General features: G+C 37.8%; 3 protein-coding genes across 5 annotated transcripts in view; 2 read left to right on the top strand and 1 right to left on the bottom strand.

Annotated features, from left to right (window-relative positions):
- Positions 1-176: 176 nt before the first annotated feature.
- Positions 177-1,104, bottom strand: Tzmp1 (transition zone microprotein 1). 2 transcript variants are annotated; one of them, XR_005733990.2, is made up of 2 exons: positions 713-853; positions 177-544 (listed from the first exon to the last, which is right to left on the bottom strand). XR_005733990.2 is itself a non-coding variant. In XM_040285916.2 (2 exons), exons 1-2 carry the CDS (start codon positions 927-929, stop codon positions 422-424), a joined length of 168 nt encoding a protein of 55 aa, XP_040141850.1. In that variant the 5' UTR covers positions 930-1,104; the 3' UTR covers positions 177-421. The 2 variants fall into 2 exon arrangements, 1 of the variants encoding a protein (XP_040141850.1); XM_040285916.2 differs by lacking the exon at positions 713-853 and adding an exon at positions 885-1,104.
- On the top strand, positions 790-11,342 carry Topors (TOP1 binding arginine/serine rich protein, E3 ubiquitin ligase). Of its 2 annotated transcripts, XM_005326173.5 has the most exons (3): positions 790-930; positions 2,368-2,562; positions 7,807-11,342. In XM_005326173.5, exons 1-3 carry the CDS (start codon positions 928-930, stop codon positions 10,735-10,737), a joined length of 3,129 nt encoding a protein of 1,042 aa, XP_005326230.1. In that variant the 5' UTR covers positions 790-927; the 3' UTR covers positions 10,738-11,342. The 2 variants fall into 2 exon arrangements, with proteins under 2 accessions (XP_005326230.1, XP_040141847.1); XM_040285913.2 differs by lacking the exon at positions 2,368-2,562 and having other exon boundaries at positions 791-930.
- Rigi (RNA sensor RIG-I) overlaps positions 796-16,718 on the top strand; it is an 81,894-nt gene continuing 65,971 nt past the window's right edge. Inside the window, exon 1 of the mRNA XM_078047738.1 lies at positions 796-930. The gene's annotated coding sequence lies outside the window, so the exon portion shown is untranslated. The remainder of the gene's footprint in view (positions 931-16,718) is intronic.

The following is a 16,718-nucleotide window of genomic DNA, read 5'->3' as shown; positions in this document are numbered from 1 at the left end:
TAATAAGTCTGTCACGATTACATATGTTGGCAGTGCTTAGAATTAACTTAGAATTGTTTGCTTTGATTATATGTCTATTGCAGTACCCAGCATTAAAGACTGTCATTTTCTTGATTAAGAATCTATAGAGTGAAATTGAATGATTTGAGTGAATAAAGCATTGAAAAAGGCAGAAGTGCATGGACATTCTTTATTTCTCCCCTCGAATGCAGATGTTGCACCCTTGCCCATCCTGACAATCTCTGGTCTGACACTCAAAAGCTATAAGATCTATTTGAAAAATTATCCTGTTTGTGCTTATTATAAAGAACTATACAAAAATAAATCTGGTGGGAAGTGTGGATTTTACTTTTAAATCTACATAGGTGTCAGATAAGCATGAAGAAAAGAATTGTATTGCAGATAATTAAATCCAAAAGAACTACAAGTTTTCATTCATCCCGAAGATTTTGTCTGGGTATTCTTTCCTTAGCTGTCGTTGAGCAGCTACTGTTGAGGCATAGATGACATATCCCCAGGAGAGTAAAACGACTGCAAGCAGCAACTAAAACAAAAAACAAAAAAACAAGAGGAAGTAAAAGAAGCAAAATATTTATATAAATGAGCTGGTACTCTCGCTCCCGTCAAGTTACCACGTACCAGGTAAAAACGGGAATTATAGTAAAAATCTAATAAATGGGAGTTCTAGGCGAGTACACCCAGCAGCTCTTACGTAAGAAGCGGAAGATCGTGTCCTCCAGGAAGAGGCGGAGTCGAGTTGAGGGAGTGAGACGCTTAATTCAGGAATGGGTTTTAGAGTTTCTGAGCGCTGAAGAATTAGGGGGCCTTCCTCCCGCGGGCCCAGGAAGTCGACGTTGTAGGGCCCCGCCAGATACAGGACCTACCACTGAATAAATCCAGTCCAGGGTGCGGCGACTCACTGGCTTCATGGTAAGGAGGCTGCGGTCGTAAGCGGGAATGCGCGGAAGCCTCAGGCTCTAAAGAAACCTCCGGGGCGGTGGCTGCTGGGCGGCAGCAGCCATCTTACAACCGGGCGCGAACGCCCGCCCACGCGCATCTTGGAGCGCTTCCTAAGGGCCCAGCGTTCCTCTTCCGCCCCGGAGTTGGGCGCGGTCACGTGACCGGTGTTAGCCCGCCTTTCAGCGAGGGGGGGTGAAATAAAGGAGAAAAATCTGTTTAAAATTGCTTTTCTGCTGCCAGAGATAGGCATGCCGCAAATGATTTCCTTTACAGATGTAGTGCAGTAGTGACTCAGAAAAATGTGCCATTGTGCGCGTTTAAAAGTTTGAGAAGTAATCCATGTTTTCATGTTACACCGGGGTCTACGCTGGAAGAATTAACGTTTCCCCTTTGTTACCACATAATATAGAAGGTCGTGTGTTGTTCTTTGACACAGACAGAAATACCACCATTTTATTTAACAGATGAATTGCTGGCCTCTTTGTTAACTGAACCCTCTGAGATAGTTATTGAGAATGCACAAGCTTGTTGATGTAAATGGTATTTCTAAGAAATATGTGGTGATACCAGGCATAATGTACAAACCAATCAACAAGTGTTTGTTGAACGTTTGTTATGAGCTTAGAACCACATCTTGTGTGAGCTATTAGGCCCAAAGTACGGCAGTTTGGCTCTCGAGACCGAGTCTTAAGTTCAGTTCTAGAATGTTGGGGACGGTGGCGTTTGAGGCCCGAGTGGTAGAATTTGGCAGTGGGCCGCTTTAGCTCAGACGTTCTTTCACGGTATAGCTTAGATACCATTTTAACAGGATTTTAAGCCAGATTTTGGGGAGTGGGAAAGGGAAAATCGGTTCTTTGAAAGAAAAACGTTGTTTGGGGAAGAGTTTGGGTAAGTATTTTTCCTCAAACCACAGATCGAGCCCTCTGAAGACTTTCAAGAATGCTGGTTGGGCTGTGGTTGTGGATCTCACTCGAATTCCGGTGTTAACTTCCTATCTGAGCTATCTGAGGTGGAACACTAGTTCCTTTATACATGGTAGAGATCATTTAGTAACTTCTCCCAGAGTTTGGTGGAGTTTGAATGTTATTTAGTTATTGTGCGTTTTGGGTAAGCTGGTAGCGAACATTTATTGTGTGACCCAGTAACCTCGAGTGATTTATCAATCGTGTGACACAGATCTGTGCCTCAGAGGGTCTTGTTGCTCAACCCAGGGGAACTGAGCCACGGGGGAAGGGCGGTGTCTTGGGCCTAATGCGTTAAACCCCGCCCTCAGTGCCGGCGCTTGTGTACTGCGCATGCGTTGCGAAAGCTGCTGCTGTGTTTTGACGCGCCGGGGGTTGGGGGAGTGGGTCTCGCTTTCTGCCCCGCCCCCAAGCTGCTTTTGGTGATGAGCATTTTACGTCACAGGGGTCGCAGCAGCCGCCAGGGTCTCCGCTGTCTCGCGAGGAGGGTGAAGCGCCCCCGCCTACTCCCGCACCGGAGGGTAGGCGGAGAAGTCGCCGGGTACGCCTTCGTGGATCTTGCCGTCACCGACCTAGCCTCCTCGGCCGTGGGGAGCTTGCCTCCAGCGCCGCAGCCGGGCCTGCGCCGGCATCTTCCGAGGTGAGCCAGATCGGGAACAATGAGGCGCGGGGGTCGGAAGTGCTGGGCGAGCTGGCGCTCCCCACTGGAGCGAGGCCCTTGCACGAGGGGTTGCGGCCTCGGGCCCATTAGGCCCTCTGGGCCTCAGCAGGGTAAAGGGTCCTAGCAGGCGGCTCCTGCTGCGCACCTGTGGATTGGTGCGGGTGGGCGGGTGAGGGTTGCGTTTCCAACTAGCGCTCCCGAGGGGCGCGAGCTTAGCGGTGTACTGGAAAGAGCTTGGACTCTGGGAAAAAACAAACAACCGCTGAGTCTGAATCGTGGCTTTGCCGCTGATAGGGAGTGTGACCTTGGCCAAGTCTCCAAACCGCAGAACCCGTCTGTATAATGGGAATAACTGTTTTAGTTCGTGGTGGTTATGTAATAACACATGATGCTATGTTCCATCCTCACCAGCGGCAGTTCTTAACCTAAGGAAGCCACTATCAGGGTGACTATTGGAGTTGTCTGTGCAGTGGGACACATTCTGGGCTGGGCTTGTCTGCCTGTGATTTCATCAACAATCCAGTTAGTTGCAGCTTTCCTCATTCGCAGACTAGAAGAGAACAGTGCTGAGATGAGGTGCACAATGATTTCAGAGGAAAAATGAATAGAATTTATAGTAGGTAATATACCTAGTTATTTAAGACAAATTAGAAGCAGCTCCCCAGGACTTAAGCTAATAATGGTGAGGCTTTTTTGTTTTGGAGGGCCTTTGTTTTTATTACATGAAATCCAAACCTCTGCTGTTGGCCACAGACAACCGTGCTTATCTGGAATGAGTGGCTTTAGAGGGGAAAGGTTTCTCAAGCATTTCTTTTTTATTGCTGAAATTGAAATGAAATTTGGTAAGATGTGATCAGTAAATTGTATAATTTTGTATACCCTTTTGAAATTGGTGATTACAATGCAGTTCAGAAAGGTGCAGAGATTTTTTTTTAAGTAACAAGTAGGACTGAGATTGTTTTTAATATTTTGGATATCTTTCTAGTTCATCTACCTGTGAATCTTATTAAGTATATTATGGTTATTTAATTATTATAGACTGTCCTCTGAGCACTTATCAGTTACCAAAATTAACTTTTATTTTCACATGACATAGAGGAACAGTATTGGGTTCTTTCTGTGTATCAAGAGTTGTGCTGAGTGTTACAGGAAATATATCCCTTCACACAACCACCTTTTCAAGTGAGTTTGAAAAGGTTGCTATTACTTTGCCATTTTAGAATTGAGAAATTAGGTTTATAATTTAGGGTTTGAGAAATAACTTCCTCCATGTCATACAAGTAAGAAGTGGTTTGATTTTCAACATTGACAAGTGCTTTAGGATTAACATTAATTATTCAAATGTGATCAGATTAGTAAGTTTTATATCCAGTGATAATTTAAGGAATGCTATAGAAGATGACTTTATAGAAAGTCTGGCTTTATAAAATATAATTTTGCAGAGCAGTTTTATTTCATTTTCATAGCACATCTATGACCTTCTTTAGATTCTAGCCTCTCAGTTCTTTATTTTCTCCATCTGTTTTCCTTAGATACCTCATGCCTGTTGATTTATCTTTAATTCCTCCAAATTATAACAAAAAGAGTTCTTATCCTTGTTAGAACCAGCAAACAGATATAAAGATTTGATAAAGGAAAGGTTTGGCTTAATCAGTTCATCCTCAAGATGAGAACTTTATTTTGGATTTGGGAGGCTTTTGAAGAAGTGGGATCAGAAGAACTGATTAATCTCCTCTATGGGGAAATTAATTTGCATTCCTAATTCATAAAGTGCTAGAGAAACCTTTACACAGGTGTTTTTTCAACCTATAGCCCTAAGTGTGTTTACCATTAGGTCCATCTTTACAACCTAAATCTAGAATCTCTCCTGCAAACTTCCCACTGTCCTAGCCATACCAATTTTATGCCTTAATTTTATGTTTTAAACACCTTTGTTGAGCTATAACTTATATTCCATCATAAGCTTTGCCTATTCATGTAATTCAGTAGTTTTTAGTTTATTTAGAGTTGTGCAACTATCATCATAATCTATTTGTAGAAAGTTTTCACTATGCCAGAAAGAAACCTCATTACCAGCATTCATTCACTTTAGATTTCCCTATTCTGGACATTTCATATAAATGATATCATACCTTATGTGGGTTTTTTGTGGCTGATTATTTTTTTCATTTGACATTAAAAAAAGGTTCATCCATTTTGTAACATGTATCAGTATTTCTTTTTATTGCCAAATAATCCATTTTATATAAAAACCACATTTTATTAATCTAATCCAGTTGATAGACATTTTACTTTCCACCTGTGAACTATTATGACTAAGGCTGTTGTGAATATTCACATGCAAATATTTGGACATGTGTTATTTATCTTGGGTAAATATCTCGATGTGGAATTCTTGGGTCATATATGATTTGTTTTAACAAACATTTTAACTTCAGTGATAATTTGGAAGAGGTAATTATCAGCAGATTTGAAAGGATTTAAATATGACATATTTGATCTGCTTCATTTATCATAATTTCTGACAAATACCATTCCTTGTAGCTAAAGATATTCCTGTGTAGAAATAAGAGAACTCTAAGTTACTCTTTTTACTTATGGTGGAGGATGTTGTTGGTCTGTCTTTAGTCATATGCTGTCAAAGTGGTTGATAGGCTTATAAAAACTAGAGAAGAAAAGACTTAAGATTTTATTTTTTTAAAAATCAAACTTTTAAAGATTTTGTTCTATTTGAATTTCAAGTTTAATATTAATGTCCAGGCTGGGGTTGTGACTCAGTGGTAGAGTACTTGCCTAGTAGATACCAGGCACTGGGTTCGATCCTCAGCACCACATAAAGAAAATAAATAACTAAAATAAAGGTATTATATCCAACTACAACTAAAAATTAATAAAAAACAATGTCCTTTAATGTATTCTGGGTACCATATTTTTTGGAGGGTAACAAGGGATTGAACTCAATGGCACTCAACCACTGAGCTAATTTCTCCAGCTCTTTTTTGTATTTTATTTAGAGGCAGGGTCTCATTGAGTTGCTTTAGCACCTTGCTTTTGTTGGCTGGCTTTGAATTCGGGGTCCTCCTTGATCTTGCTGCCTCAGCCTCCCGAGCCACTGGGATTAAAGGCTTGCACCACCCTCCCAGCCAGGGTAGCAGTTCTTATGTGAACAAGAAATGTTCAGTAAATACTAAAATTCTACCCTTCAAAGAAACAAATTAAGATAAAATGTATTGATTAGAAATTCACCAGCCTTTTTTTCCAAATATAATAATCCCCTTACCCAGAGGGGTAAAATTAAAATATAGAGTTAATGTGAATTTCTTTGTTTTACAGAACTAGTTTTAGGTGAAACCTGGTCTTTAGTCCAGGTCATCTGATAACCCCTTCGGTTCCCTTCCTATTTTTGCCTATTCCTTCCCTCTAAGCCATACACACTATCCCTGGATCCTGCATGTTTTTATGCCCCCTCCCCACAATAGGTGGATTAAAAAAGCATTATAAGTAGAAGGAGATGCTGAGAAATGTATGCAGTAAAAATACAAATAATACTGAAAAGGGTTGGGGATTTAGCTTAGTAGTTGAGCACTTAACTAGTATAGTGAGACCCTGGGTCCCCAGTACCACAAATAAAAAAACAAATGGACAAACGCAATTAGTATTACGTATGTATAATTGTTTTTCCAGACCTGGTAAATAATGAAAAACAGGGATTTTTGTATTTCCAATCCAGAAAATAGAAGATTAGATGTATTTGAACCCTTGAAGGAACATTTATTCATTATTAATTGATTACCTTTTAAGTTATGATTCTGGGAAAACAAAGATGCCCTAAATGAGCAAATTTAATTTGAAAAACATGGTGGAATTTTTCACTAATACAAGTGTTGTAAGGTTTTTCTTTTTTATAGTTGTTAGGAGCAATGAGTTTTTATTATTTAGAAAATTGCAATTCTGTTATTTAACTAACTTAGCATTTGGCTAGTGATGGAACTTGCTATGATAGAGGAGCAGAAGAATATGAATAATAGGCCTAGGGAAACATGAAGAAATTAATATTTAATATATGCAAAATAATAAGTGCAGAATTTAGCAAAATAAGATTTATAGATAGCAAGTTCAGAATTAATGCATGTTAGATTTCAGACTGGCAAATTTATTTTGTAACTTATTGATATAAACTGATGAATTTAAAGAAAACAAATCTTTAAGATCCTTATGATCCCTGTGGGCAAAGATAATAGGAAAGGGGACTGAAAACATGATTTCAAGATACTTTGTGGTGGTTTGACTTTTGGGTTAAAAAAAGGCTAAGGAAGGGTTCTTAGAAAGGAATCAGTGATTAACTGAACATAATTGTGTAGTAACAAAAGTGTCAAAATAGTAATGATAGTATAATAACTGCAGCTGATGTTTACTTAGCAGTTACTATGAGCCAGGCACTGCCCTTGAGTGTTTTTAATATTTATTTCACTTAATCCTTACTAAAAGATTGTTTCAGTGAATCTTTCACTGAAAATCATAGAATTAGTTTAAATAGATAAATTTTATTTAAATTAGCTCACTAAAGCTGTCTTTAAAAAGTACATATACAGTATTACCACAAGTAAAATAAATGGGTAGTATATAATGTTAGGGGCATGTGTATATGAAAGCCATAAAACTGTGCATAAAAATGAAATAAGCTTAAGGCTGTGGTGGTTTTGCTTTTATTTTCCAGAGAGAAGGATAAGAGGGGAAGGGATGTTTTAAAATATGTTAGTTGTTAAATCTGAATAATAGATACATGAGCACTTGTTATATTTTCTCTTGTACTTTTTGTACATGTCAACTATTTCTCAATTTATTTTTTAAAAGAATAATAAAATGTTACATAGTATTTTTGAGCACTTATTATGTACCAGGCCCCCTTTCTGATGGCCCTTTACATCTTTACAAACCCATGAGGCGAATTCTGTTGTCACTGACCTACAGATGATATTAAAGCATAGAGATAGTAACACTTGATAGTATGCCACAGGATTCAATCCTGGAAATCTGACTTTTCAGGGCTTGTGCTTTAAGCACTATATTATTATGCTACAATGCCTCCTTATAGTAAAATAAAAATAAGCCGCTCGATTGTTTTCATGAAGTATGTTCCAAGGTTTTTATTTTTGTTTTTGTTCAGATTTTGTAGTCATTACTCTTTATTTGGTTACTGATATATTTCTTTCCTTTTTACAGATAATGGCATCAGCTGCTAAAGAATTTAAAATGGACAACTTTTCACCTAAAGCTGGCACTAGCAAATTGCAACAGACAGTACCAGCTGATGCGTCTCCTGATTCTAAGTGTCCTATATGCTTGGATAGATTTGATAATGTGTCTTACTTAGATCGCTGCTTACACAAGTTCTGTTTTCGCTGTGTTCAGGAGTGGTCAAAAAACAAAGCTGAATGTCCACTATGTAAACAGCCCTTTGATTCTATTTTTCATTCTGTGAGGGCAGAAGATGACTTCAAGGAGTATGTGCTAAGACCTTCATATAATGGTTCTTTTGCCACCCCTGAAGTTCGACGATTTCGCTACCGTACAACAATGACAAGGGAAAGAAATGCTTCTGTTTATTCACCTAGTAGTACCATGAATAGAAGAACAACTACTCCACCAGATAGTGGAGTGCTGTTTGAAGGGTTAGGCATTTCATCAAGATCTAGAGGTGTTGAAATTCCTCAACTTATGAGACAGATTTCATTGAGGCAATCTACTGCAGATGAAAGGCCTTTGCGGAAAATTCAAGAACAAGATATTATTAATTTTAGACGAACTCTCTATCGCGCTGGTGCTCGAGTTAGAAATATAGAAGATGGTGGCCGCTATAGGGATATTTCAGCTGAATTTTTCCGTAGGAATCCAGCTTGTCTTCACAGGTTAGTCCCTTGGTTAAAACGTGAACTTACAGTTCTTTTTGGAGCTCATGGATCTTTAGTCAATATTGTCCAGCACATCATCATGAGTAATGTTACTCGCTATGACTTGGAGAGTCAGGCATTTGTTTCTGATTTAAGACCATTTTTACTTAACCGAACTGAGCATTTTATACATGAGTTTATCAGTTTTGCTCGATCTCCTTTTAACATGGCAGCTTTTGACCAACATGCTAATTATGATTGCCCTGCTCCATCATATGAAGAAGGTAGCCATTCTGATTCTTCAGTCATAACAATATCTCCAGATGAGACTGAGACCCAAGAGCTGGATATTAATGTAGCCACTGTTAGTCAGGCACCTTGGGATGATGAAACTCCAGGACCATCTTACTCAAGCTCAGATCAGGTACATGTTGCCATGTCTTCCCTTTTAAATACTTCTGACAGTTCAGATGAAGAACTTGTCACAGAAGGAGCCACGTCTCAGATACAAGGAGTACAAACCAATGAAGACCTAAATAATGACAGTGATTCTTCTTCAGATAATTGTGTCATTGTTGGGTTTGTTAAACCACTTGCTGAGAGGACGCCAGAACTTGTTGAACTGTCCTCAGATTCCGAGGAGTTAGGCTCTTATGAGAAAATAGAAACAGGGAAGACACAAGAACAAGAGCACTCTTACAGTACTGGTGATAGTGATGTTAGTAGATGTTCATCTCCACGCTCTATTCTTGGAAAAGATGAGCAAATGAATAAAGGTCATTGTGATTCTGGTACAAGAATCAAATCAAGGAAGGAAGAGAAACGATCTACATCATTGTCATCTCCTAGAGACCTGAGCTCATCTATGAGAGGAGACAGAGTATATTCTCCATATAACCATAGACACAGAAAGAGGGGAAGATCCAGAAGTTCGGATTCTCGTTCCCAGAGTAGAAGTGGGCACGATCAGAGGAATCATAGAAGGCATCACGGGAAGAAAAGAATGAAGAGCAAACGATCCAGAAGCAGGGAGAGTAGCAGACCTAGAGGAAGAAGAGACAAAAAGAGATCAAGAACTAGAGATAGCAGTTGGTCAAGAAGAAGCCAAACTCTTTCTCTAAGTAGTGAAAGCACAAGCAGATCAAGATCTCGCAGCAGTGATCATGGCAAAAGAAGATCACGGAGCAGAAATAGAGATCGCTATTATTTAAGAAATAATTATGGAAGCAGATATAAGTGGGAGTATACATATTACAGTAGAAACAAGGACAGGGACGGTTATGAATCGTCTTACAGAAGGAGGACTCTGTCCAGAGCCCATTATTCTAGACAATCTTCAAGTCCAGAATTTAGAATTCAGTCCTTTTCTGAAAGAACAAATGCTAGGAAAAAGAATAATCACAGTGAAAGGAAGTATTATTATTATGAAAGGCACAGATCGAGGAGCCTTTCTAGTAATAGGTCAAGGACTGCATCTACAGGGCCTGACCGGGTGAGAAACGAAAAGCCTGGAGGGAAACGAAAATATAAAACACGGCATTTGGAGGGTACTAATGAAGTTGCTCAACCATCTCGTGACTTTGCTTCTAAAGTAAAGGACAGTCATTACCAAAAATCTTCATCAAAATTGGATGGAAATTACAAAAATGAGAGTGACAGCTTTTCAGACAGCCGATCATCAGAGAGAGAAACAAAACCCAAGAAAAGAAAAAGAAGAACCCGGAGCTTAAGTGTAGAGATAGTCTATGAAGGGAAAGCTACCGATACAACTAAACATCATAAAAAGAAAAAGAAGAAACATAAGAAGAAGCATAGGAAACATCATGGAGATAATATTTCACGTTCCCCAGTTGTTATTACTATTGACAGTGATAGTGATAAAGATTCGGAAGTGAAGGCAGATATGGAAGAATGTGACAATAATTGTCCTCAAGACCCTTTACAAAATGAGTTTTTGGCTCCTTCCTTGGAACCATTTGAAACTAAAGACATAGTCACAATAGAAGATGAATTTGGTGTCCTGGACAAGGAGTGTGATATCACCACACTTACCAACAACTTGAATAATGCCAATAAGACTGTGGCTAATATTCCACCCCAGCCAACTTCAGTTGAACAAACTCTTGATGTAAGAGAAGAGAGCACCTTTGCCTCTGATTTGGAAAACCAGCCCAGTGGTGTTGTATCTATTCAAACTGAGCCATCAAGGCAATTGCCATCTCCACGGACATCATTAATGTCATTGTCTCTCCATAGAGATTGATGTCTTAAAACTGCCAAAGCATCTCATTGAGGATTTTGATGGTATAGAAAGGAACATTGTTATCTATTACAGTCTATTTAAAGATGACTTTTGGTGAAAACTCTTCCCCTTTAAAATATTTTAAGTGATTTTTTTTTGTGTGTGTTAATTTGTAAAAATCATTATTTGTTCAAAAAGTATGTATGTCCCACCCTCAGAGATAAGCACTTTTAAGTAAAGAAAATGATATTGCTAGTGGTTTATTTAAAACTTTGGATCCTTTTTAAATAAAAAAACGTAAATTTTAGAAATTATTTCATAAAGCCATATGGTATTGACATATTTTTAAGGTAGTCAATGAGTATTTTTGAATTTTTTTTTTGAAAGTTATTCTGGAAATGTGTTATAAGCTAGGAGAGTCCCTTTGGACAGTCTTTATTTTTCCTCTTAAAATTTGTATGATTCAAAACATTTCTTCAGGCTGAATTGAAGCATTTTAATCTACAGTTTATCTTGACTTCTGCCAAAAGGAAAATTTAGTATCCTTTATATACTTGTTTATCTGGACTGCCAGTAAAACGTGTATTCAACAAAAGAAAATAAAATAGTAACATTTAAAACAAGAATTCAGGAGTTTTCCTATGCAATAGTAAAATATATGTGTGTGTATATATATTATTGGAGTCAAATTGGTGAAAATAGATGATCAGCATTTATAGATGTCTCAGTTTCAATGATCTTTTTAGTTACTTAATCTGATTTTGAGTATCTTGCTTTCCGTCTTCAGCAGAATGCAGTTTTGGAGGATTTAGCTTATTAGAAACAAAAAAAGCTTTTAACCAAACTTTGTGTTGTTTTTTATCGTGTTTTAGAGAAGATAAAACTGCTCTACATCTAGCCTAATATAAGATTGCTAGAGAACAGTAGAACTTGAATTAAGTCTAAATTGAGCCTTCAATTTGCCTTACTCTACTCCATTCATTCTTCATTGGAAATTGGAATGTCTGCTGTGTGGCAGGGTCTGATTAGATTTTAGTGGTAGAGCAAAGCATATATATCTCCTACCTTTGTGGGACTTATAATAGATTGTTGATTTAAGACAATATATTTGTAAATATAACATTACAAATTACAACAAGTTCTAAGCACATAATAGGGACCTTATCTCAGGTGGAAGTGATAGTTGGAGTCTAGAAAACAAATAGACACTGAGTAGTTTCTGTTAACAAAGGAAAACCTGTGCAATGATCAGAAGTTAGAAGGGGAGCCCAGCATATCCCAAGAACTAAAAGAAGACAGGGTTAGCCAAAGGACAGTTTGGGAGCAGGTTTTGTAGACCATGTTAAGAATTCATTTATCCTAAAGGGCATGGAAAAATGGTTTAAAATTAGAACAATCTAAGTGGAGTTTTTTAGTTAACTCAGCCATTGATAAATAATGGGAAGACTATAGTTAATCAAGGAATAAACTTTGAATTATAAAATTACTTTGTAGCTAAGGTGTTCGAGCTCAAAATGCTCATCTTTGATTCCTTTTTCAGCCTTCTCATCAAATCACCAAATCTCTTTACTAAATATTTCTATTGTGTGTCTATCATCCCAGTTAAAGCTGCAGAGATTTCTGCCATAGTGGGTCTCCTAGTATCTACTGTTGCTCCATATCCACCTATTTCCCTCATCTATTCTTTTTTGTAAAAAGTTTATGAATATTTTTTAAGTTGTTAATGGACCTTAACAACTGAGAATCAACCCAGTGCCTTCCACATGCTAGGCCACTGAACCACAAGCCTAGACCGCCTGTCCTTTTTTTAAATATATATTTATTTTTTAGTTGTAGTTGGACACAATACCTTTATTTATTTTTATGTGGTGCTGAGGATCGAACCCAGGGTCTCACACTTGCTAGGCGAGTGCTCTACCTCTGAGCCACAAACCCAGCCCCTCCCATGCCTATCTATTCTTGAAGTATTCAAGAGATCTTTAAAAAATTTTTTGTTTTGTTTTCATTGTCCTACTTAAAATCCTTTAGTAACTCCCCATTCTTAGGATATTAAAAGCAGACAAAAAAAATCCAGCAACATGGTAATGGTCTATAAATCTGTGTGCTTGATCAAGCTCCAATCCATCCTTCATTATGTTTCTCTTACCTCCTTTCCTCCCTCAAGCCACACTAGCCTGGTTCAGGTTTGTGGAGGTGCGGTGCCTTGGTATATAGAACCTTCATACATGGCATGTTTTTCCTCCTGGGAACTTAACTCTCCTGGTTGACACCAAGGTGTGCCTCTTACCTATTTAGGTGCTAGAGATTTTTTAAATAGGCTAACTGTTGTCTACTTTCAGGAAGCTTCACTATCTATAAACTTCAACCTAGTAGCATATTATTATTTTCATCTGAATTTGGTGTCCGGTATTTTATCTCAGGTTTTCAGTAGTTTTTGTGACTTGATTTCGTTTTGATCTAAGAGAAATGCAACCAAGCCTTTTGTGCTTACTCACTAATGATGAGTTCACAAACAAAAACCTGTTACTACCTAGTTTTAAGTTCTACTTCCTCAGCTCTCTGGGTTAGCCAGTCCAAGGGCTTCATTAGCCCATCCATTCTCTAGTAGGAGTAGTGTGTACAAAGGTGCAGGGACTTGTTGGAAATTCTTCCCTTATGAAGAGTAATTTCAGTCCTCTGTCATTTTGGGCGTTGACAACACTAAACCTTTAGTACCACATCTCTGGACTTTATAAGTTTTTCAGAAGGCACTTAGGTTGTTGGAACCCAAGTTTGATCTAGTTTGGATTATCCCCATCCCCAATCTCTAACCATCAAAGTAAGGAGTGGGAAGTAGAATTCTTTTGTGGTATCATTCAGAGCATTGAAAGATCTGTTTGTAACTAAGTTTGTTATACCTAAATCAAGGTGAAATGTTAACTGATCAAATTGCTCTAATAATGTAGATGTCATTGAGATTGAAATTTATGTGCCCCTTCCCCGGAAGGCTCCAATCTGGGATTTTATTTTTTGTTTTCCTTAATCTGAAATTTAGTTCTTTTTTAGCCTTTGTCTTTCATATAACATTTGACACTAGATTTTATAGAATGTCCCTCAGTTTCTGATTTTATTTACAATTACATTCAGATTGTGTATTTAGGGCTAGAATACTACATACATGGTATTGTATCAATATCATCTGGAGGCACCTGTTTGTCTCTTGTGATATTAATTTTGATCATATGGTTATGTTGTACAGTATCTCCACTGTCAGATTTTTTTTCCTTTGTAATTAATTTGTAGGGAGATTCTTTGAAACATATGTAACATGTAAGCATGCTGTTGCTTATGTAAATTTACCCTTGTCTAAATTTTACCATTCTCGATGCTTCTTGGCTGAATCAATTTTTTCTAACTCCACATTTTGTTTTATAGGTGGCATTTTTCTGTAAGTAGTTTTCCCTTTGTTTATCTAGTGTGGACGTATGGATCCTTATTTTATGCAATGGGTTGCATTCATTATTTTGTTCTTACTTATGTCAGTGCTCAAATTTTCCTGTAGTTAGCCAGCGAGAACATCTTCAAACTGGCTTCTGTGTACTTTGAATATATTCCATCATTTTTTAAGCATTCAGTTTTCTGGTGTAACAAGAATATTCCAGTCTCATTGTTTACCTTCTCTGAAGTCAAGCATTTCTTTAAGGAACTTGAGGGGCACTCTGCTTTTATCCATTACTTGTGGATTTTATAGTTCACCTCTGAGGACAATCTTGTTTCCCAAATTTATTCAAAAAGCTCTACTATAATTCCTACATACTGTTATCAGTGATCAATTTAGATTAACAAGAATCTTGCCATCCTTAAAGTGTACCTTCTTGCTTGAAGAGAAAACTGTCCAAATCTCTGCTTGACTTTTAAAGGTTGTTTAAAACATTTTTTTTAAATTTTTACCTCTATTTTCCCTAAATTACACTGTGTTCCACCACTGAACACCTTGTTCATTCTTTTGTAATTACCCGAAAATTACTGTCTCCCTAGCCATCCAGCACTTTTATTTTATTTTTTTCTTCTAAATAGTATCTCTCCATCCATTATATAACTTCATTTAATTTTTACAATTTTTTTAATATTTATTTTTTAGTTATAACTGGATACATCTTTATTTTATTTATTTATTTTTAAGAGAGGAGAGAGATAATTTTTTAATATTTATTTATTTATTTTTTTTAGTTCTCGGCGGACACAACATCTTTGTTGGTATGTGGTGCTGAGGATCAAACCCGGGCCACACGCATGCCAGGCGAGCGCACTACCACTTGAGCCACATCCCCAGCCCCCATCCAGCACTTTTAAAGAAAGTTTCTTAAATTGTGTCTTCTTAAGTTTTTCCAAAATCAACTAACACTTCTCTGCAATATTTGTTTTTTCATAACCATATATTTACATTATTAAACCACTTCATAAAAACCTTAACTACATACTAGACACTGCACGATAGATGCTAGGCATTGTGGAGTGATGTAAGATAGGACTCTGGCCTCATTGGTGAGTTCAAGTACAGAGAATTGCTAGATGCATCAGTGGCCTTATCTATAAAGTGCATTAAAGCTCAACATAGTGAACTAAGTCTGCCCAGAGGCAGCAGCAAAGTCTAAATTGGCAAATAGCATTGGATCTTGGAATTCAAGAACATTGCAAGGCCTACAATGGGCAGAGGAGGAATTTTACATTCCAGCTTGGGGGATAGTTCTGCAATACCACAGATTTGTGACCATGTGATGTAGTTGGGACAGTACAGTATAAGAATTGCTGGAATGAAGTGTGAATAGGATGTGATACGAAAGTTAGTAGTAGTCTGAACAAAGTATTGAACACCTACAAAGATTTCATTTGATTCTGTAAGAGGGAAGAATTTGAGGCAAAGGAGTATCATGAAGTTCTTTTGTATGTTCACAAATATTAATGAGGAAGTTGAAGTTAGAAGTATGAAGAAATCAGATTATTATATCATCCAGCTGGCCTGAGGAAGTCAGTTATGAGAGCAATTTCAGTAGAATAGAGTGAGTTTATTTTATAGAAGGATGCAAAACTGAGTAAGTGGAGTGTTGAGGAAAAAACTTGAGGCCTAGCTAAGAAAGGAAGAGTATAGAGTTGAAACTAGAGGAGTATAAGCTCAAAGGAAGATTTGTGTTGTTTTAAATTTAAAATGGGTCTTTTTTTTTTTTTAAAAAAAGACCCCTGGAGCCAGACATGTTGAAAATAAAGGAGCAGAAAGGGATGAATCAAAGCTCTGTATGGAAAAACATCCAAAACATGGGTGAGTGAAGTAATGGATAGAAGCAGAGGCAAGTCATACTCTCAAATGGCAGAAGGAGGTGAAAATGGACAGATATTTGTGGGTAGATGTACTAAGGTAGGTAGTACATGCCATAAAGCCTCTGTATTAGGAAGAATGCCATCCAAGAATGAATGATGTGTGGGGAGTAGGATTGGGCAGCATGGAGAAAACCTTGCTGATTAGTGTTGAGGCTTCTCTGGTGGGGATATTTAAATCTGGGAAACAGATTTGTAATTTTTTTTCTTGGCTTGGTGTAATATTCAATGCTGGGAGTAGAAGCAGGAATTGTTTGAGATGTAGTCCACATTCCATATTCATATAGAGATGGGTTTATCTGTAAAGTTCAGCTGGATATGAGCAGTAAACACACGGGCAAGAGATGTGGAAAATACTGTGGAGAGCAGCTGAACTGATGCATCCTGGTGTTGGGTTGCATAGGGCAGGAGGTGAAATAAGAGGTGACCTGTATTCTTGGAGAACAGAGAAATATCCAGGGATTTGTTTTCCAGTGAGATTCAAGTAGGTATAGGGACAGGAATAAGATGACAAAAAATGTTTCAGCGTGCTTAACTCTAGTGTGCTTAACTTTGAAGTGTGGCTGAGATGAAATGGGTGGAGGCAAAGGTGATTGGAATTGAAGATAATGATCTGCAAGGTCGTTAAGTGTCCTCTAAATGAATAACCC

Source organism: Ictidomys tridecemlineatus, chromosome 4 (assembly GCF_052094955.1).
Source record: "Ictidomys tridecemlineatus isolate mIctTri1 chromosome 4, mIctTri1.hap1, whole genome shotgun sequence".
Classification (NCBI taxonomy): Eukaryota; Metazoa; Chordata; class Mammalia; order Rodentia; family Sciuridae; genus Ictidomys; species Ictidomys tridecemlineatus.
Note: the sequence above shows the minus strand (reverse complement) of the source record. Positions and strands in the feature narration are given on the sequence as shown.

Coding starts and splice junctions, on each gene's coding strand:
- Topors (XM_005326173.5), top strand. Junction 2,563..7,806: donor CTGCGCCGGCATCTTCCGAG/GTGAGCCAGATC, acceptor TCCTTTTTACAG/ATAATGGCATCAGCTGCTAA.
- Tzmp1 (XM_040285916.2), bottom strand. CDS start 929: ATGAAGCCAGTGAGTCGCCGCACCCTGGACTGGATTTATTCAGTG. Junction 545..884: donor TGGACTGGATTTATTCAGTG/GTAGGTCCTGTA, acceptor TTTTTGTTTTAG/TTGCTGCTTGCAGTCGTTTT.